At 40.5% G+C, this 16,846-nt stretch overlaps 1 protein-coding gene across 1 annotated transcript; it reads right to left on the bottom strand.

The window, feature by feature from the left end:
• Positions 1-4,731: 4,731 nt before the first annotated feature.
• Positions 4,732-14,687, bottom strand: mmel1 (membrane metallo-endopeptidase-like 1; the record flags this gene model as incomplete). The annotated part of the gene is made up of 23 exons (XM_079265400.1): positions 4,732-5,017; positions 5,996-6,072; positions 6,570-6,665; positions 6,746-6,811; positions 6,929-7,062; positions 7,175-7,294; positions 7,431-7,489; positions 7,933-8,036; positions 8,131-8,214; positions 8,299-8,397; positions 8,872-9,000; positions 9,104-9,197; positions 9,305-9,441; positions 10,051-10,140; positions 10,406-10,540; positions 10,962-11,027; positions 11,568-11,686; positions 12,194-12,289; positions 13,129-13,209; positions 13,313-13,474; positions 13,645-13,704; positions 14,027-14,071; positions 14,531-14,687. The coding sequence occupies 23 exons, from the start codon at positions 14,685-14,687 to the stop codon at positions 4,918-4,920; spliced, it is 2,310 nt and encodes a 769-aa protein (XP_079121526.1). The 3' UTR covers positions 4,732-4,917.
• Between the last annotated feature and the right edge of the window lie 2,159 nt (positions 14,688-16,846).

The raw sequence follows: 16,846 nt of genomic DNA, 5'->3' as shown, positions 1-16,846 counted from the left end.
TGTTCTTAATTGCTTGTAATTTATTTGTGCCAGCCACATATGTAATTGTATTATCTGCAGTGAAAGCATCAGGGACATTCCTTTCATCATTAACATTTAATTGTATGTGAATTTTTTTTAACTTATATTGTCTTTTTATGAATTTGCATTTATTACAGTTTATAAAATAATTTAATCATTTGTATGTATCAATTATAATAAAAGTTTAAAAAACTTCTTTGCTTCAGTCAATGAGCAGTTTCATGCAGCCTTCAGTGGAGTTTTAATAAAAGGTGAGGTCTCTAACTTGACAGAGCTATACTGAGCATATGAAAGATCAATTATTAATAACATTGACAATGAAAAACTATAGTGGGCTCCATCACAAGACCACAGAGTTCTCTTTACTCAACTTCTTCACTTTATATCCACTGCTGTGTTGACTCCATCAATGTGTTGACCTGAGACTTAAAACTAGAATAACGTATTTTTGTTAACCTCCAGCGTCTCTCAACTTCGTGAGATATGATTAAAAATAAAATGTTTTTTTGTGACGGTGATGCGTCTCCTCAGAGTCACACTTACTTGAAATGTACCGGTATTACATTTGGCCAATTGATTCTTTGGACACATTTCTCAGAACGTGAAAGTAATCCTTACGTGCCATCATAACTCAACAGCTGTCCTATCAGAACTAGAAATGTATTGCTGATGTAGCATTTTACTCTTGAAAGTTATTAATAGTATGGTGTCTGCTGACGTGGTCACATACATGTTCATACTAATTGATTGGTAAGCATGACTACGGTGTGACTGCATGCATACAGATAAACATCATGCCTTTGAGTGCTTTTAGGGGTTTACAGTATCACAAATACATTAATATAATTTATAATGAACTAAAATGTCAAGAAGCATTAAAAAACACTTCAGTTGACAATTTTGTTTGAATATATTCAATAAAAATGACGTAGAGACTTGAGATCTTGGTTGAGACAGTCACTTTAATGGCAATCTAGATAATTACATAGCAGCAGGAACAAATAATAAAACCTCTTTAACGCCTGAATTCTTGCAAAGCAACAATCTTATTTCATAAATATTTATGTAGATAAATAAACTCTTCTGATGGCTATATAGATAGAACATGTTCAAATATAACTGATGTATTTGTACTTGGCTGGTAATTTCAAAACGACACAATGTCACCATGTACGTAAATCTAGTGAAGCTAGAAATAAGGTAAGAAATGTACGCTTCTTTTCTTACCTGGTTTGATTCCTTTAGAACTAAATACTGCAGTATAGAACATCAAGTATCTACAATAACACATTGTATATGATGTACCCTTTTATGTTCAGTTAACATTTTTGAACAGTTTTACTCCTTGTGAGGATAACAGACAAAATAAGGAGTCTAAGCTGACGCAATAGTTTGACATTTGGGGTGAGATGAGAAGACTGACACCACTCTCGATTGTTTTGACTGTAAAAAATAATAGTTAATAAGGCTACAGCCAGCAGCCGGTTAGCTTAGCTTAGCACTAAGACTGTAAACGGGGAAACAGCTATCCTGATACAGTCCACTGGAAACAACATGTATACCGGTAGTCTGTATTAAACTCATATTAGTCCAGCATATATGGGAAATTGTTGTTTTTACACTGGCTTTTGTTCAAATTGATGTACAATTGAGATACAACATATTAAAGGAATAGTTCACCCAAATACGATATAAGTGGATCCTGTCCCCTCCCCAGGCTCTCTATATGGTCCCAGATAAAGTTTGCTATTGAAAAACTCTTTTTTTTCTCTCTCTCTCTCTGAAATTTGTGATTTCAACATCAGAAAATATTATTTTTTTTCTTGTAAATTCATGACCCCTCCGCCCCTGTTTCCCACATTTTGTATTTAACCTACAATGGCCCTACTATCTCCGTCGTATTAAGGAGAGCGCCATTTGACAGAAGACCACAGAAAGCCTAGAGGTGAGTTGTATGTACAGTGTGTAATGTTTTGGGAGGAACAGTTTTAGTGTTGCTGGAAGGCAGATTTTGTTACTGTAGAAGAGAACCTTGTATGGAGCCAAGACAGTGACTTTAGATTTTGGCACTGAAAAAAATAAAACAAAAATAAAACAAAAAAATAAAACAATCTTCCAACAAAGAATGACGGTAACACACTTTTCAATGATTGTCTTCTGATCTTTTTTTTCATCTCAGTCTTCTTTTACGCAGACAGTTTCTGGTTAGTGTTTACTTTTAACTGGAGTTATGATGGTTTGGCAGAGGGCCGCTGGAACAGGTGTTAGGTTCTCAATGCAATTTTTTTAAGTATTTCAGTGCCAATATTTCCCTTTTTTAGGTTCAGTTAGTTTTTTAAAATGCCAAAATCTAAAGTCCCTCTTCTGGTTCCGCGGACCTCACTCGACCCACTCGATGGTTTGTTACACAGAACCTTCTGAGAGGCCGTCATTGGAGACTGAAGCGCGAAAACATCTTTTCCATTGAGAAAAACCTTCAGTGTCGTTATTTGGTCCTGTTCCAATTAAGAAATATTCTCCAGTTCTGATACAACTGATGCTATTGCGGTATCTACGCTAACCTCTTTAGGAGCCGCCATTGTTTAGAACAAACGGTTGTGTCGTCTCGCACCACTGCCGTAGCTGCCGGTAGCGCCTCAGAGGACGCTGATTGGTCCTTGTTCTGGTTTACCGAACACAAACGCATGACTTGAAGCCTGACAAGTTGGATTTGTATGTGATATATGATCCCGCGATGCATACGCGATCTTATTACATTGCAATAATCCAGCTGCCGTGCAAAGTAACCACAGACCCTGTTTCTAGTTTGAATGCTCAGCTAATCTAACCATCTGCTGTCTGTAGCTTCATATTTAAAAAAAAACAAAACAGATATGAGAGTGGTAGACATTTCCTCATCCAAGTGTTTAACCCTCACAATGTTCAGCTTAAAGATGGCATCACACTATCACCACTTACATTCTGAGTGTACCGTGTCCTCTCCCTCTGCTAAAGACAGAGGGAGAGGACACGGTACAGTATTTAAACAGTCTTTGCCAATATGCAAAGACTGAGAGACAGACTCAGAGTAAAGCTTCAATATGCACATTCAATTCAGCGGCCTCTGTCAAGACCTAAAAGTCATGTTCGGTTTTCCAAGGCATACTGAATGTGACTAAAGACGAGCAACCATTCAGAACTGGACCTGTGTTTTGTGTTTTTCTGCTGTGTCTAAAGCCTCTCCTCAGCACAAACACGCTGGCCGCCAGTGCTTCTCCTTTGAGTTTTGCTCTGCTTTGATTCTCCTGTCATTACTTGTTAATAAAGGTCGAAAATAACAGTCCTGGCCCCGGCCATCTCTTTAATGACAAGCCCCATACTTCAGTGTGTGTCTGCCCGCGGCTCGCGGCTCGGCTACAGCGGTCACCACGCTTCAGTACACCGCACTTCATCCTTTAATCTTACACAGCACTGATCAATGCGAGATCAGAGGACAAACCACTTCATCTGCTGCCTGTGAGTGTGTGCGTGTGTGTGTGTGTGTGAGAGAGGGTTTCTTTCTTCTCCCTTAGCATGTGATTGGCTTTACCAGAGGCCAAGTCCTGTTATCACTGTGTGATTGTGTCTCTTCTCAGGAGATTGTGTGGTGAAGGAACTAACAGTTTGTCTACATATCGATCACCATGTTGACTTAAATGTAAACTTACAGATATGATACAAGCAGACGTTATAATATTCAATAAAGAAGGTAAGTGCCATCTAACAAATGTTAGAAGTTTTATATAACCTCTCAGTCAACATCTGGTAAAAGGTTGCATGTGTGGCAGCAGAACAAAGAGAGGGAGCGAGCTTCAAACACACAACACTTGACCTACTGTATGTATCTAGACTTGGCAGTAACTATTAATGCAATAATGTGATATACATTGATTGTTTTTATCATTATCACATCACTCCATCTCCAACACATGTTTTCTCACGAGCTAAAAAAAGTTGCAGGCCACCAGTATTTTTCAAAACATCTGGAATATGGTTTCTAACAGGAAAACGTTCATGACATATGTACGTATACATTTCTGCAGTGAGTACTGAGCAACAATCATTTGCAGGACATGATAAAAAGTACTTAATAGCTTTGTAAATTTTAAATATGTATCCACACTAAGTGTAAAAATGTTGAAAGCCGCAGCTCTCTTAGAATGTTAATTTAAGGTTAAAGCTGCAAAGATTTAACAGTCTTAAAGTCTTTAGGTCATTTGTTTCATGTTACAGTAAATGAACAAACTCTTCGAGCGTGACTAATTCTATTGTAGCTCCACTTCGGCAAAGCCCCGAGCTTCCATTCATTTCATACTCTTCAGTCAGAGTTAGATTTGCTCACTATTGTTTCTTCTGAAGTGGCACACTGTCTTGAAAACAATACATCAGAGGAACGACACCAAGGCAGCTCCGTGCCAAATGAGAACGGACGAATCACAAATATCTGCACCAGATATTCTTTTAAGGATTAATTCAAAAAGGCAGGCTCAGCATTTAAAGCCAGCCGCATAAGCTTTAACCTTTTCCACAAGGTCTTAGTTTTCTACGTGACCTTTTTATTCACATACCGACTCGTCATCTGCCGTGGGACACGAAAGAACAAGTGACCTACTCATCCAGAGAGTTGGGGAGATACTTTAGCAAGTTTCTTTTTATTTTAAGTCTATATGTATACTGTGTATGTGCTTTGAAACTACGATGTAGTCCAGGATGACATCCATTTGTATGACTATCTACAGCATTTGCAAATATCTGCTATCACAATCCCAAAATAAATAGAAAATAAGCAGTATGTCTCTGTGGGTTTAAGGAGCACATCTTGTTCTTTTGATTTGAGTTGCCCAAGTCAAGAAAAACATTTCTCAAGAATAAAACTTTCTACCAGACACGACACTTCTGCTTGGGGTTCATTCGACTGCCCTTTTGGCACTGAAAAGCTTCTGAGAAGGCTTCGAAGTTCTGGAGAGATCCAAGCACCCTGAAGACAAAAGAAAAACAAGACATTATATGACAAAAGCTTCAACGTGTTCTGCACGAGGTCCATCTTCCAAGTCGTTTTATCAGGGATCAGCAAATGGACCTGCTGATTATAATACTTAATTGAGTTGTGTTTTCATGCACACATGGAATGACAGGCACACAGGAAGAGGGCCGGTGAGGAGACACACAAAATGATCTTTTAACTTGTCTAATGCGTTTAGAAACAAATCTCAGATTTGACATTACACAGACTTTAAACCTACAATAACTGTTTTTTCTTTGACCACTTTGAGGGCAAGAATTCATTGATAGTTGTGTTTCCGTCCACCTGTAAGTCCAACTCCTCTTTATTTGGTCTCCACCAACTCATGACAAAAATATCAGTATCTTTAGCTGCTAAAGCCTCCACTATGTTCTACAGCTTGCCACTTACTTTGTCTGTCGTTTGGTGCTGAACAGGTTGAGTATAAAAAGTTTTTTTTTAGCTTTTTTTGCTTAAAACTGCTGCTTCACCCAAACACAATAGGATGTGCAGAGTAATATTGATCTATTGGTTTATCCCTAAGAGCGGCCGTTTTCACAAAGATGATTCTTTCATATTAACTTAAACAAACGGTGTTTTCCATCCATCCAGAGACTTTCAAAAATGTGTTCGGAACATACAAAAATCACAAAACTATCAAAATGGAATATGTTGAAACTGAAACACATGATGAAAGCTACAGGAACTTTTTTGAGTTTAGCAGAATAAGTTAGAATAAAAGTTTCCCACAGATTCTCAGTTCTAAACCAGTTAAAACAGTCAATTCAGCAGCAGGCTGATCATATCACAAACAGAGCGCCTGTTTCTTACTAATGATTGTGAAAAAATACCACAATGTACTTCCAGGTAAGTTACAATTAAACCAATCAAACTACCTGTTAAAATATTCTTATTGGTTCTGATATATGTATCTGAACATGCTAAAGCTCCTACCTGTACTCCAAGGGACTGTGTGAGTCAGTCTTGATGGACTGGCTGGCATACTCGGGCCGATAAGCACCACACCACACCTAGAAAAAAAAAGTGATTCCATGAGTGGAGAGTAATCTACTTCCAAACGCACTCATTCAAAGAAGGTGCTACACATTTTTTATTATACTTCAAAGTCCTGTTTATACTATAAATGTACAGCACTTTGCATCTAATCCTGTTTCTTGTTTGGCCCACGTTACTTTGATCATATGCCAACCTCACTTGCTCTCTGCTTATACTTTACATTTCCTGTCACTGATCTGCTCTTCTTCACCTGCTCTTCTTCACCCTCTCTCTGTGTGTGTGTGTGTGTGTGTGTGTGTGTGTGTGTGTGTGTGTGTATCTGAACACAGATTTGCTCTGGGATTGCTTCAGCCTCTCACCCTTTGACCCTCTCCCTTGGCCCCAGTGTTTACTTCCCAGCAGCAAACATCCACTAAAGAATGCACCTGCTGACCTTTGGAGGCTCTCCAGATGGAGAAATCATCGTCTGCTGAAATAATACAACCACCATCCCCTCATTATTCTTACTTACTTGGGCAAAGTTGAGAAAGAAAAGTTGCTTGTGATCCATGTCTAGACCAGGTAGACGAGGCTCCTCACCCTCCATCTCCACCCACTTTAGATAAGCCTGTAAACACAAACAACACACGCAAGCTAAACATTTTGGACTTCTGGAATAGTAACATGTGGTTTTGGGCAACATCCAACCTTATATGCTTGACGAACGCCTCCATTGTCTGCAATATTCTCCCCTAAAGTGCTGATTCCACTGACCTGCAGCCACACAGACGAAACCATGAACACACACACACGGAGATGAAAACACTCATTCTGGTGGTCACTTAATACATGGCTGACATTGGCTGGGATTACATGTCTCTGGGTACTTACGTTTTGTCCACCCGCAAGCTTCCAGTTGAAGTTGCCATATTGTTGCACCATGCACTGGGACTGCTCCTTAAAATGCTCAGCAGAGTAATTACTCCACCAGTTTAGCATATTACCATCCTTGTCAAAATTACGCCCTGTGAGGAAACATAACGCATGAGGTAAAGTACTGTTTGCACAAACGTGATGCATCTAAAAAGTGAATGATAAACAGCTGAAAATAACCACGATGAATCATTCATGTCTCACCGTTGTCATCAAATCCGTGTGTGATCTCATGTCCGATAACCATTCCTATTCCACCGAAGTTAAGGGCCTGGTGCTGATGTTTACTGAAGAAAGGCGGCTGCAGGATTCCTGCTGGGAACACTGGACAAGCAACAAAAACAGCAGGAGGGGAAACACATTAAGCACTGGCAACAGTCAACAGGATTACACTGAGGTGTAACTAACTGTGTTACACTAAAAAACAAGTCTTATTTGTCCGCAGAGGCAAAGCTCTCACCGATCTGGTTTCTGTTGGGTGAGTAGAATGCATTCACCACAGCGGCACCAATGATCCACCTGAGGAGTGATTGGTTTATTATTGATAAAAGAGCATTCAACTGCATTTTCATTTGACACTATGCTGTAAAATCTATGAACAGAGCATATTTTGCACCATGAAATATTTAGACCTTCATTTTTCAATATTCTTTGGGGTATATTTGATGAAAACACAGAGAATCCTTCTGTTGTTACTGTGAGACATTCAATGCACCATTTTAGAAAATAATTGTAATAATGTTTTGGCTGAGAACAAGGCTGTTTACTATCTTGGAAACAGTAAGATGGAGCAAAAATGTATGACTGTCTCTTATCAACCTCATTTAAGAACGGGGGTTTGTGTGTGTGTGTGTGTTGTCATGACGTTTTGTGTCATGAGATTTCACTGAGAGCATTCAGCAATCATGGTGACCACCTGATTACAAGTCTTACTGATAAGGTCAGTTACATCAACAGCTTACAAGTCAGGGTCAACTGGTTCCCGGAGCTTCTTCAGACTTTTGTGTGCTTCAGACTTGAGGTTCTCGAGGATGTTCTCAAAGTAGTGCTCTTCACTAAAATTCAGCTGGAATGAGACATTGGGGAAAAAAACGAGAGATCAGTGACATATTTCAGCTTTTTTCCAGCACCACTTGGAAACAGACTCAGCTCTTACTTACGTGAGCGTACTCCTGGTCAAGCTTCTGGTTGCTTTCCTGCAGGATATGATTCGGGTAGCCAATATGCTCCTTGATTGCCATGGCCTACATGACGTGCAGAACAATAATTATGGTAATAGGGAACATCTAGAGATATACAATATTTTCTCAGCTTGGTTGTATACTTACCTTCTCTCTTGCCTTCTCCTTTGAGGGAAAATCCATCCAGCTCAACTCCTCCAGTGTTTCCACATACGCTTTCTGGATCTTACCGATAAGGTCACTGACCTGAGAACAGTGTAATCACAATCCCATTCAGAGACAAAATGTAATAGTTATGCGGTCCCAGATAACACAATGCATTTTGTGAACAAATAGATTTTGTTCACCCGACATAATAATGTATGTGCACATGGTGAAGACAATGAATTTGGAACAATTGGAATTGCAATGTCATCACAATTATGTGTGTGAAAAGCAGTAAAATGCATTTGATGTTACAAAAGTGCACTTCATGTCAGAGAGCACAAAAGCGTTAAAAATTAATGGGGCAGATAAATTATTCGGAGTCCATTTCCTTGATTTAGTGCCACATAACGCACATCGTTCCATGAATTTCTAACAGCGATGCATCATGTGACAATTACAGCTTGCATTCGTAGTTTGACGTAAACTGCCTCTGTGTTGGTAACTGATTTCCATGCTCTAAGGAAGCTGATGTGTCTGATATGTTCAGGGGGGTTACAGACCAGAAGGACTTACCATTTGTTTACTTTCACCAGCAAAGGTTTCATGCACATACAGAGCTCCAACTGCGTTCTCCATGCTGCTCTGGACGTAACGGACACACTCTCGCCACCATGCATCCTCCACAGTGGTCCCATAGAGAGTCTGACCGTACAGACACGCACACAGACCGTCAACACATTATAATTCAGTTTTTGAACGAGTTGATTTCAATGTGTGCTGCTCTCATAGGTCAAGCTCATCTCACCTTTCTGTAACGGGCTCTGGCGTCTTTGAAACGGCGACTTAAGCTATTAACTCTGTCAAAGACGAGCTGCCAGGTGAGGTAGTTCTGCATAGTTCTGCAAACATAAATGTTTTTTGTTGAAGTGTTGAAGCTGAATTGTAGCTATTCTGTGATCATTTTTATTTTCATGGACTCCCGTTTGCATAGCTCTCTTGGACGGACCTGACGCTGTGTTTGGAGAGAACGTCGTTCATCTTCTCAAGGTAAGGGGAACTATAAACCACCACCTCCTCCTCTAGCTGCACCTCAACGGACACACTGGACAGCACACCTTGAATAAATTGTGTCCAGTTAAAACCCTGGAAAACAAAAGGTAGGCGACATTTTGCATGTTAAATATGGTTCAAATACCATATGGTTAAATATGTTTTAAATGGAAGTGTTCCCAGCTACTTTTCTAATTATTTCACAGAGGTGGGGGGGAAGTTCATAACAATGACACCACAGCCAGTGCAGCTTAATTAAATCTATATAGAAGTTTCTGTATGCAGTATGTTGTGCCGTCGAATATACTCAGCTACGTCTTTTAAACAAAACACAAGAAGGAACCAAGTCAAAAGGTAGAGCTAACCAATGACCATCTTAAACACTTTAATGAGGGGTGTCTATTATACTTTGTACCTTGTCTGCTGCCTAAAAATGATTGAATATATAATTAAATTTTCTAATAATTGTGTTAATGCCAGAATATGAATACCTGTCTGTGTCTTAATAAAGGCTGGTGAATCGCTAAAACAACAACAACGGTCCCAGAGTCTGACATCATCCTAAATATTTTAGAACATTATCAACATTTAATGACACATTCACAGCAAGCCTTCTAGTGGCACCTTGGATTACCATCTGTAAGAAGTTAACAACAAACAGTGACGTGTTGGCACACAGGAAAGAAGTGAAATCACACATACGTTGAAGCTGAACGTGCTCTGTAGCTCTCCAAGTGTCGTCTTGTAGTAGAGAACAGTGACATCTTGGCGCTCCTCTGCTGGCGATGTGGCCTGTCCAGCAACGAGAAGAAAGAAGCCTTCTATTAACTCATTGTTGGTTAAATATATTCACATGTTGCTCTCTTTTCATCAGCAATGCCTCAATCGCCATGCTCCTCTTGCCAGACACGGACAACAAAACGAAATGGTTATATGCTTGGCTGATCTCCTGTGTTTACACTAGATGTAGCCCAGTTTGTTCATTTACTGGAAGCAGAGAGGAGGTACTCATTTCTCATTTGTCAATATTAATTATCCTGTTGTGGCTGGCACTCACATTGGCGATGTCTGTCTCCAGATCCAGTACTTGCATCATTTCCTCCCACACACGGTCGTCATCCTGAGTCAAGTTCCTGTCCTCTCGGGTTATCTTCGCAATAGAAACCATGAAATGTAGGTAGGCCTCTCGAACCTATGGTGCAATCACAAGCTAATCAATTGTGTTCCCACAACAAAATCAAGTTGGTGTTTGAACAATAGGGGTGAGTAGAATTATATTTGTACCACTCAAATATTATTTTCTAAAAATAAAAACTGTTTTCCACAGATAGTCCAGACACTTCACCAGAGATGATTAAGCCGTGACTGTGGACAGTTTCTTCAATATAAAGTAGTTTCAAAGCAACTGTGACTTTGAATTTTGTAAAGAGAAGTCGCTGTTGAGTTTTTAAAGTAGGCCTGTCGTTCTTTAATGCTGTTAACACCACAAACAAAATCCCTGAATTCATTGCACTGTGGAGGATATCTCAAAACCAGGACAAATAAAAGCAGAATGATAAGTCAGGAAATATGTTCTTTTGTGATTTGGGTGAACTGATCGCTGAAGGCCTCACCTTTTTGTAGTTTCCATCATTGAAGTAGTAGTCTCTTGATGGCATTCCAAGTCCTGGTTGGTCAATCTAATCAAAGTAACCAAGAATAACAACTCAGCATTTTGGTTTGTTTTTAACTAAAGGATATAGATGTCAATATTCAATATTTTTCTTATTGTTAATAAGTCCCATGAAATGACCAAAACCAGGAAGAATTATCTGAGTCGGTAACGCCTGAGTCTAAAGATGTTTAAAAACACATCAATGAGCCACCGTGTTGCGCTGGATGTTCCTTCATTGCCATGAACAAGGCCACTGTAGTGTATATCGAGTCCATCCCACATACCCACTCCTAAAAACCCCAAGCACACCGAATGTGTATTAATCCATCACTGGAAATGGTCTACAACAAATGTACTCCTGTTTGATTAATGTTTGCTCAAATCTGCTGCTACTAGTTGGACCATATATTGCCTTCTATGAAACTTAAACGATGTATTTGGGACCCGTTTTCAGGATTTACATCTTCAGTGTAATGAATGGGTGTGAGCTGACAGGGTAGGGGAGTTGGATACATACGGACTGTATAATGACATTATGACTGTCATTTGTTCTTTGTGAGCTTACATAAATGATGTGGCGCCGAGAGTCCCGGTCGTCCGTCCACACGTACATGTCCAGCAGAACCTTCTTGTGGAAATGAGCGGTAAGCTTTGCCAGTGTGTCCTCAAGGCTCCATGCTTCCTCTGCAAGTGCACAAAATAACGTCTCACAATTCAAACAGTTATCCAGCTGCAAAGAACTCTTCAATGTAGCAGGATGCAAAAACTCAAGCTCCCTCTCTACCCTCTGCTGCCCATTGAACTGGGCTCTCTGTGTAAATCTGTGTGTGCGGATACAGCAGTGTGTGGTTAATTCAGTTTGAGCCACGTCCATGATTACGTTTGACTAAAGTGGCGAGAGCCAGGAGCTTGGGGAAGAGCTGCGTGTACTATTTAAAGCGTCCTTCACAGTCCCGAGTGAGGACCTGCTCCTCTACCCACTCACACGAACGCCACACATGACTGCTGGGCTGAAGAGCCTCGACCGGCCCCTTGATCCCGTCAACAAAGCTCACACTCGACAATTCAGACCGAAGATAACTGCACGGGCTCTGCGCGAGCACATGTTATTGAGTAGGAACACGAGTGGCTGTTTGTGTGGATGTGCTCGTACAGAAGAAGCTGCAGACATTGATCAGAGTGTGTTTCTACCTGCAGTGGTGTTCCAGGCATCTGACGCCACAGGCCAGTCTCCGATACTGTCAATGAGCTTCAGGAGGGGCTGGGAGTCACGTTGCTCTATGAGGCCTACAGGTAAAAAAACACAACTTATCAAACATAACAACAACAACACTGTCGTCTTTCTACTACTCATTCTGTAAGACAACATGCATTATTGGGATTGAATGGGTTTTTTTACTTTGGAAACAGCAGATCACAAAAACAATCCCACCACAAGAATGAACTTTAAATCTCAACTTTTGAACCAACATCGACGAGAAGTCCTCAAAGGGAAATTAGAACATCTACATTCCCTTGTCAACTGTGCAGCTTTATTTGCAAGACTTGACAAGTACTTTTTTGATTTCTCAAAAAAAAAAAAAAATTGGGATTGTTTTGACAGTTGATCGACCTTCAGGAGGCACTTCGGTCGTCTGTGGGGGAGTTTCAGTTGGCAACATCAGACCTTTAGCAAATACTGTCACTACTGCTCGCTTCAGAGGCTAGGAAGCACAGCGCCTTAATAAAGACAAGTGTTTGAGCATTTTAGCAAAATATTAAACACATAGATTAATCCTTTTTAATTAATCCATTTCAATACAACTCATCCATGTCCAGGCTGCATCAATTGAATAAATTATATAATTAGTATTGAATCTCATATACTTCTATACTGGTAAGTGCTGGAAAAAATGTGATATAATATTAAATAATTAAGGCGATTTCATCTCTACTGGTTTCCGTTAAACCTTCCTACTTTGGCCAGTATGGAATCTATATGGAATTAAAAAGAGCTTAAAAAGTCTTGGATTTAACTTGTTGAACCCTGCAGAAATCTTGGCTGAGGAAAAAAAACTCAAACTGTTTTCTCACCTTGCTTTTAGAGGTAAAACACCCGTTTTTAGAGAAAATAAAAAGAGTCTTACTCTCATTCATGCAGGAGTTGTAAAGGACTTTGGCCTTCTTGATTGCATTTCTGTCCTGTTCATTCTCTATCTCAAGAACACCTGCAACAACAAAACACAAGCAGACATGTCATCTGTGAGCGAAGCGCTCGCATGGCTCTGAATGCTCCGGCCCACTGACCACCAAAGATCAAACCCAGCTGACCTTTGAGGACAATCTCCAGCTTGTCCCTCAGAATGTCAAAGACGCTGTGGCGGGAGCTCGTCTCTGGGATAACATGTCTCTCCAGCCAACCCCCGCAAGCATACTGGTAAAAATTATCGCAAGGCTTCACAGACTTATCCATGTTCTGCAAGAGCCGAGCAGCTTTTAGGTATCACAGAGACAAGGGGGGGGGGGGGGGGGGGGGAGAGAGAGACACAAGATTATGAAGATCCACATTTGGTCAGCTTTTCTGCAGCGAGGGGGGGGGGGGGGGGGGCTTTGTTTGCAAATTGACACAGCAGGACGAGCGAAGAAAAAACAGTTCCCCTCACCTGCAGTAACACAGTCTGCAGTTGTGCACACACTGTTGAGGCTGGACCGAAACAGCTGGCCTGGAAAAGTCAGGGTCAACATTCATGAGAAAGCATGCAGGCTTTTTCACAAACTACACACCAAATGAGTCAAGTAAAAAAGACATTCTGAACAGTCTCCATCAATGGTGTAGACTCTGTGTGTGTGTGTGTGTGTGTGTGTGTGTGATGGGCAATGTCTATGTCAGCAGTGAGTCTGTTCTCTCACTTTTGTGTGACACTGCTGATCAGGCATTAAAGGGAATTACAGTATTACAGTGACTATCAGAGGTGCAGGCTCCAATATGACACAAGCCAACCCACTTATCACACAGCGCTGCCTGTCTTCAGTTAACAAGCTCACCTTCACTTGTTGAGCTCCTCGACACACTCGTCTTGTTCGATTGTTCTGAATTGGTTGGAAGAAACATATTAGGCAACATCAGACAGTCAGGATGACTTTATTCTAAATTTTAATAACAATTTAACGTTAAAACAAGAGAAACTAAATCAAGTATTGTACAGGGTTGTAACTGTGTTTCACAATGGATCTATTCTAAAACATAAATAAAAAATCCACAAAAGAAAGAGTCTGGAGTAGCAGTTCCCTACTTGTGTGTAGTGTAGATATATTACATATTATATGGCTTATTTTGGTTACCAACAGTAACCTTTTAGAATCTCTAAAACAGATGACACACATGCATCAGTATCTTGCATCATATTCATATCTCAAAGCATTTCTAGGGTCAGAATCATTTCCTGTGTCAATGTCAGCTTGCAGTCACACAAAAGAACAGAGCAGAGAGTTACTGCTGCCGTCTGTAATATCTGGATCTTTCCACATGAAGCTTGACAGAGCCATTACCTTTCACAATCGATGTGTAGAGGACTACCAGCCCGACCAAGGCACAGCTGACCAACAGCAGCAGAACGGACAGACCGATTTCTGCAAAAGTCCAACGACGCTTTCCTGGTTTACTTGATTTCTCCATGATATCCATTTGGCTTTCGGATTTGCCCATATTCCTCCTCACTGCCGGCTCTGAGGGAAAGACACCATTGGAGTGTGGGATGGTCCAGGCACAGAGCTACGAGTGTGTGCGTGTGCGTGTGCGTTTGTGTGTGTGTGTGTGTGTGTGTTGGGGGCTGTGCAGTGATCCATCAGTAAACTGTGCCAGCTGACCTGCAGTGAGTGAGCTTCAACTGCTGAACACCTACAAGAACTTCACTCATAGGAGTTGTGAAACTGTTCTGGGCTCGTTGCACAAAAACAGTGTGTCGCTCTCCGTGTTGTTCTTTTCTTAAGTAATGTAATATTCATTTTTTACGTATATATTTCTACTTACTTAGTATATATTTCTACTCAGTATAATGTACGGTACTCATGCATAAGTCATTTTGCTCTGAACTTTGTTGAACTTCACCGTGTCTCTGTTGTGCAAAAGAAGAGTTCTCCCTTGCCTGTTCACAAAGATAACTGTGTTGTATGAGAATGTTCCAGCACCGAGGCCTTTGGGCTGCTTGTTTTGGTTGCTGACCGTTTGTTTTTGAATGTTCTTCCTATCAGTCTGAGACCAAAAGTCTGAGACCGAAATGTCTAACATTGGCCATCGGCCCCCACCTTTGCTCATTGTGTATAAAGAAAGCGTGTTCACTTTTTCCTTGGTTCTTCCTCACTGAGACTGTACGCATTCTGTTGTGATGCTTGAACCTTCTCTGCGCAGCGAATAAATACTTAAAAGACAACCTGGTTTTTGGTATTATGTATTTCAGCATGAAAAGACTTTGAGCCCGTTGAGGCCACACAATTGACCTCGTGGTCGTTTATTTCTCACCTTTAAAGGGTCGTGATAGCTTTGATAAAAACTGGGCCAACATTTTAATTTTTTTTCCATCAATGCCATCTTAATGTGAGAGGAATCCAAAAGGAAAAGGAACTGGGAGATTTATTAGGAGATGACACTTGCATTGTCTTGCTGCGTAGGACACCTGTAGTCATTGGTTCCCAACCTGGGGCTCCAACATTATTATTATTAAAATAACATTGATATGATACAAAATGTTAATTTTTTCTGACTTTTGTCTTTGTCATGGCAAATATTGGATATGTTTAGCTTCTCATGTCTCAAAAAATATACACAAGTCTAGTATATTATCTCACTGAGACAAAAACGTTCTTTTATAACAAGAAGACCTGTGCTTTAGGCCAATATGTTAATTATCATTGTCCATTTCGTAAAGGTACTTTGGTAGCTTTCCATCTGTTTTGTTATCTAGGTTTACAATATACGTGTTAAATCACTCACTCTATCTGGGTTTAAGGCAAAAATGGTAGTGGACAAACCCAAATGCAGGGAGACGTGGGGAAACAGGGTTAAATAGCAGTGGCTTTAATTATTAAAGATAACGTTCAACAAAAAACTTGCAGGGAAGGGAGTCAAAAAATGTGTCACAAAAAGTCCAAGAAAACAAAACTCAACAGGGAACATGGCAGAGAAGAGCAGGGATCAAATCAGGGAACATACCAGTCGGTCAGACCAGGGAGCCGAGCAGAGCAGGTAGCACAACAGACAAACCGACACTGAGACAGCGGACACACAGGGTTTAAATACACTGGGAAGGTGCAGGTGATTAGACACAGCAGGGTTCAATCAATGGCAGGAAGTGAAGTGACCACAGGACACAAGAGGCAGGGGGTACATCCCAAGTCTCTTAATTGCATCCCCGTTTCCCTCACTTGGGTCCTTTCCTTGCGTCTTAGTCCCTCCCACCAGGGATGCATGGAGGAAACCATGCGAGGAGAGAGGAACGAGGAAATGAGAATTAAGAGACTTGGGATGTACCCAGGGAAAGTCAAAATAAAACAATGACACTCACTCACTCAAGTGTATGAGTTGTTGTAAGACATTGTTTCTCACTTTATCATTGAGCTCCATCCGTTGTTAATATGGATAAAGAGTTGTGTATATTGAATGTGACATTTACTCTGGAAACAATTTTGGGAACAGTAAATTAATCATCAAACTTACTTTCAATGTCTATTGTTGTTTGAAATATTTCACACATCAGGCCTCTCCATTAAGCCTACTTCAAGAGAGCTCATTTCTATGCATAATAATTATGTATGTGTGAACACAATATTGCAAATGAGCATTTGTGCAGGGGACAAAATGGCAATCAC

Source organism: Melanostigma gelatinosum (genome assembly GCF_949748355.1).
Source record: "Melanostigma gelatinosum genome assembly, chromosome: 3".
Classification (NCBI taxonomy): Eukaryota; Metazoa; Chordata; class Actinopteri; order Perciformes; family Zoarcidae; genus Melanostigma; species Melanostigma gelatinosum.
This window is presented reverse-complemented; position numbering and strand designations above follow the sequence as displayed.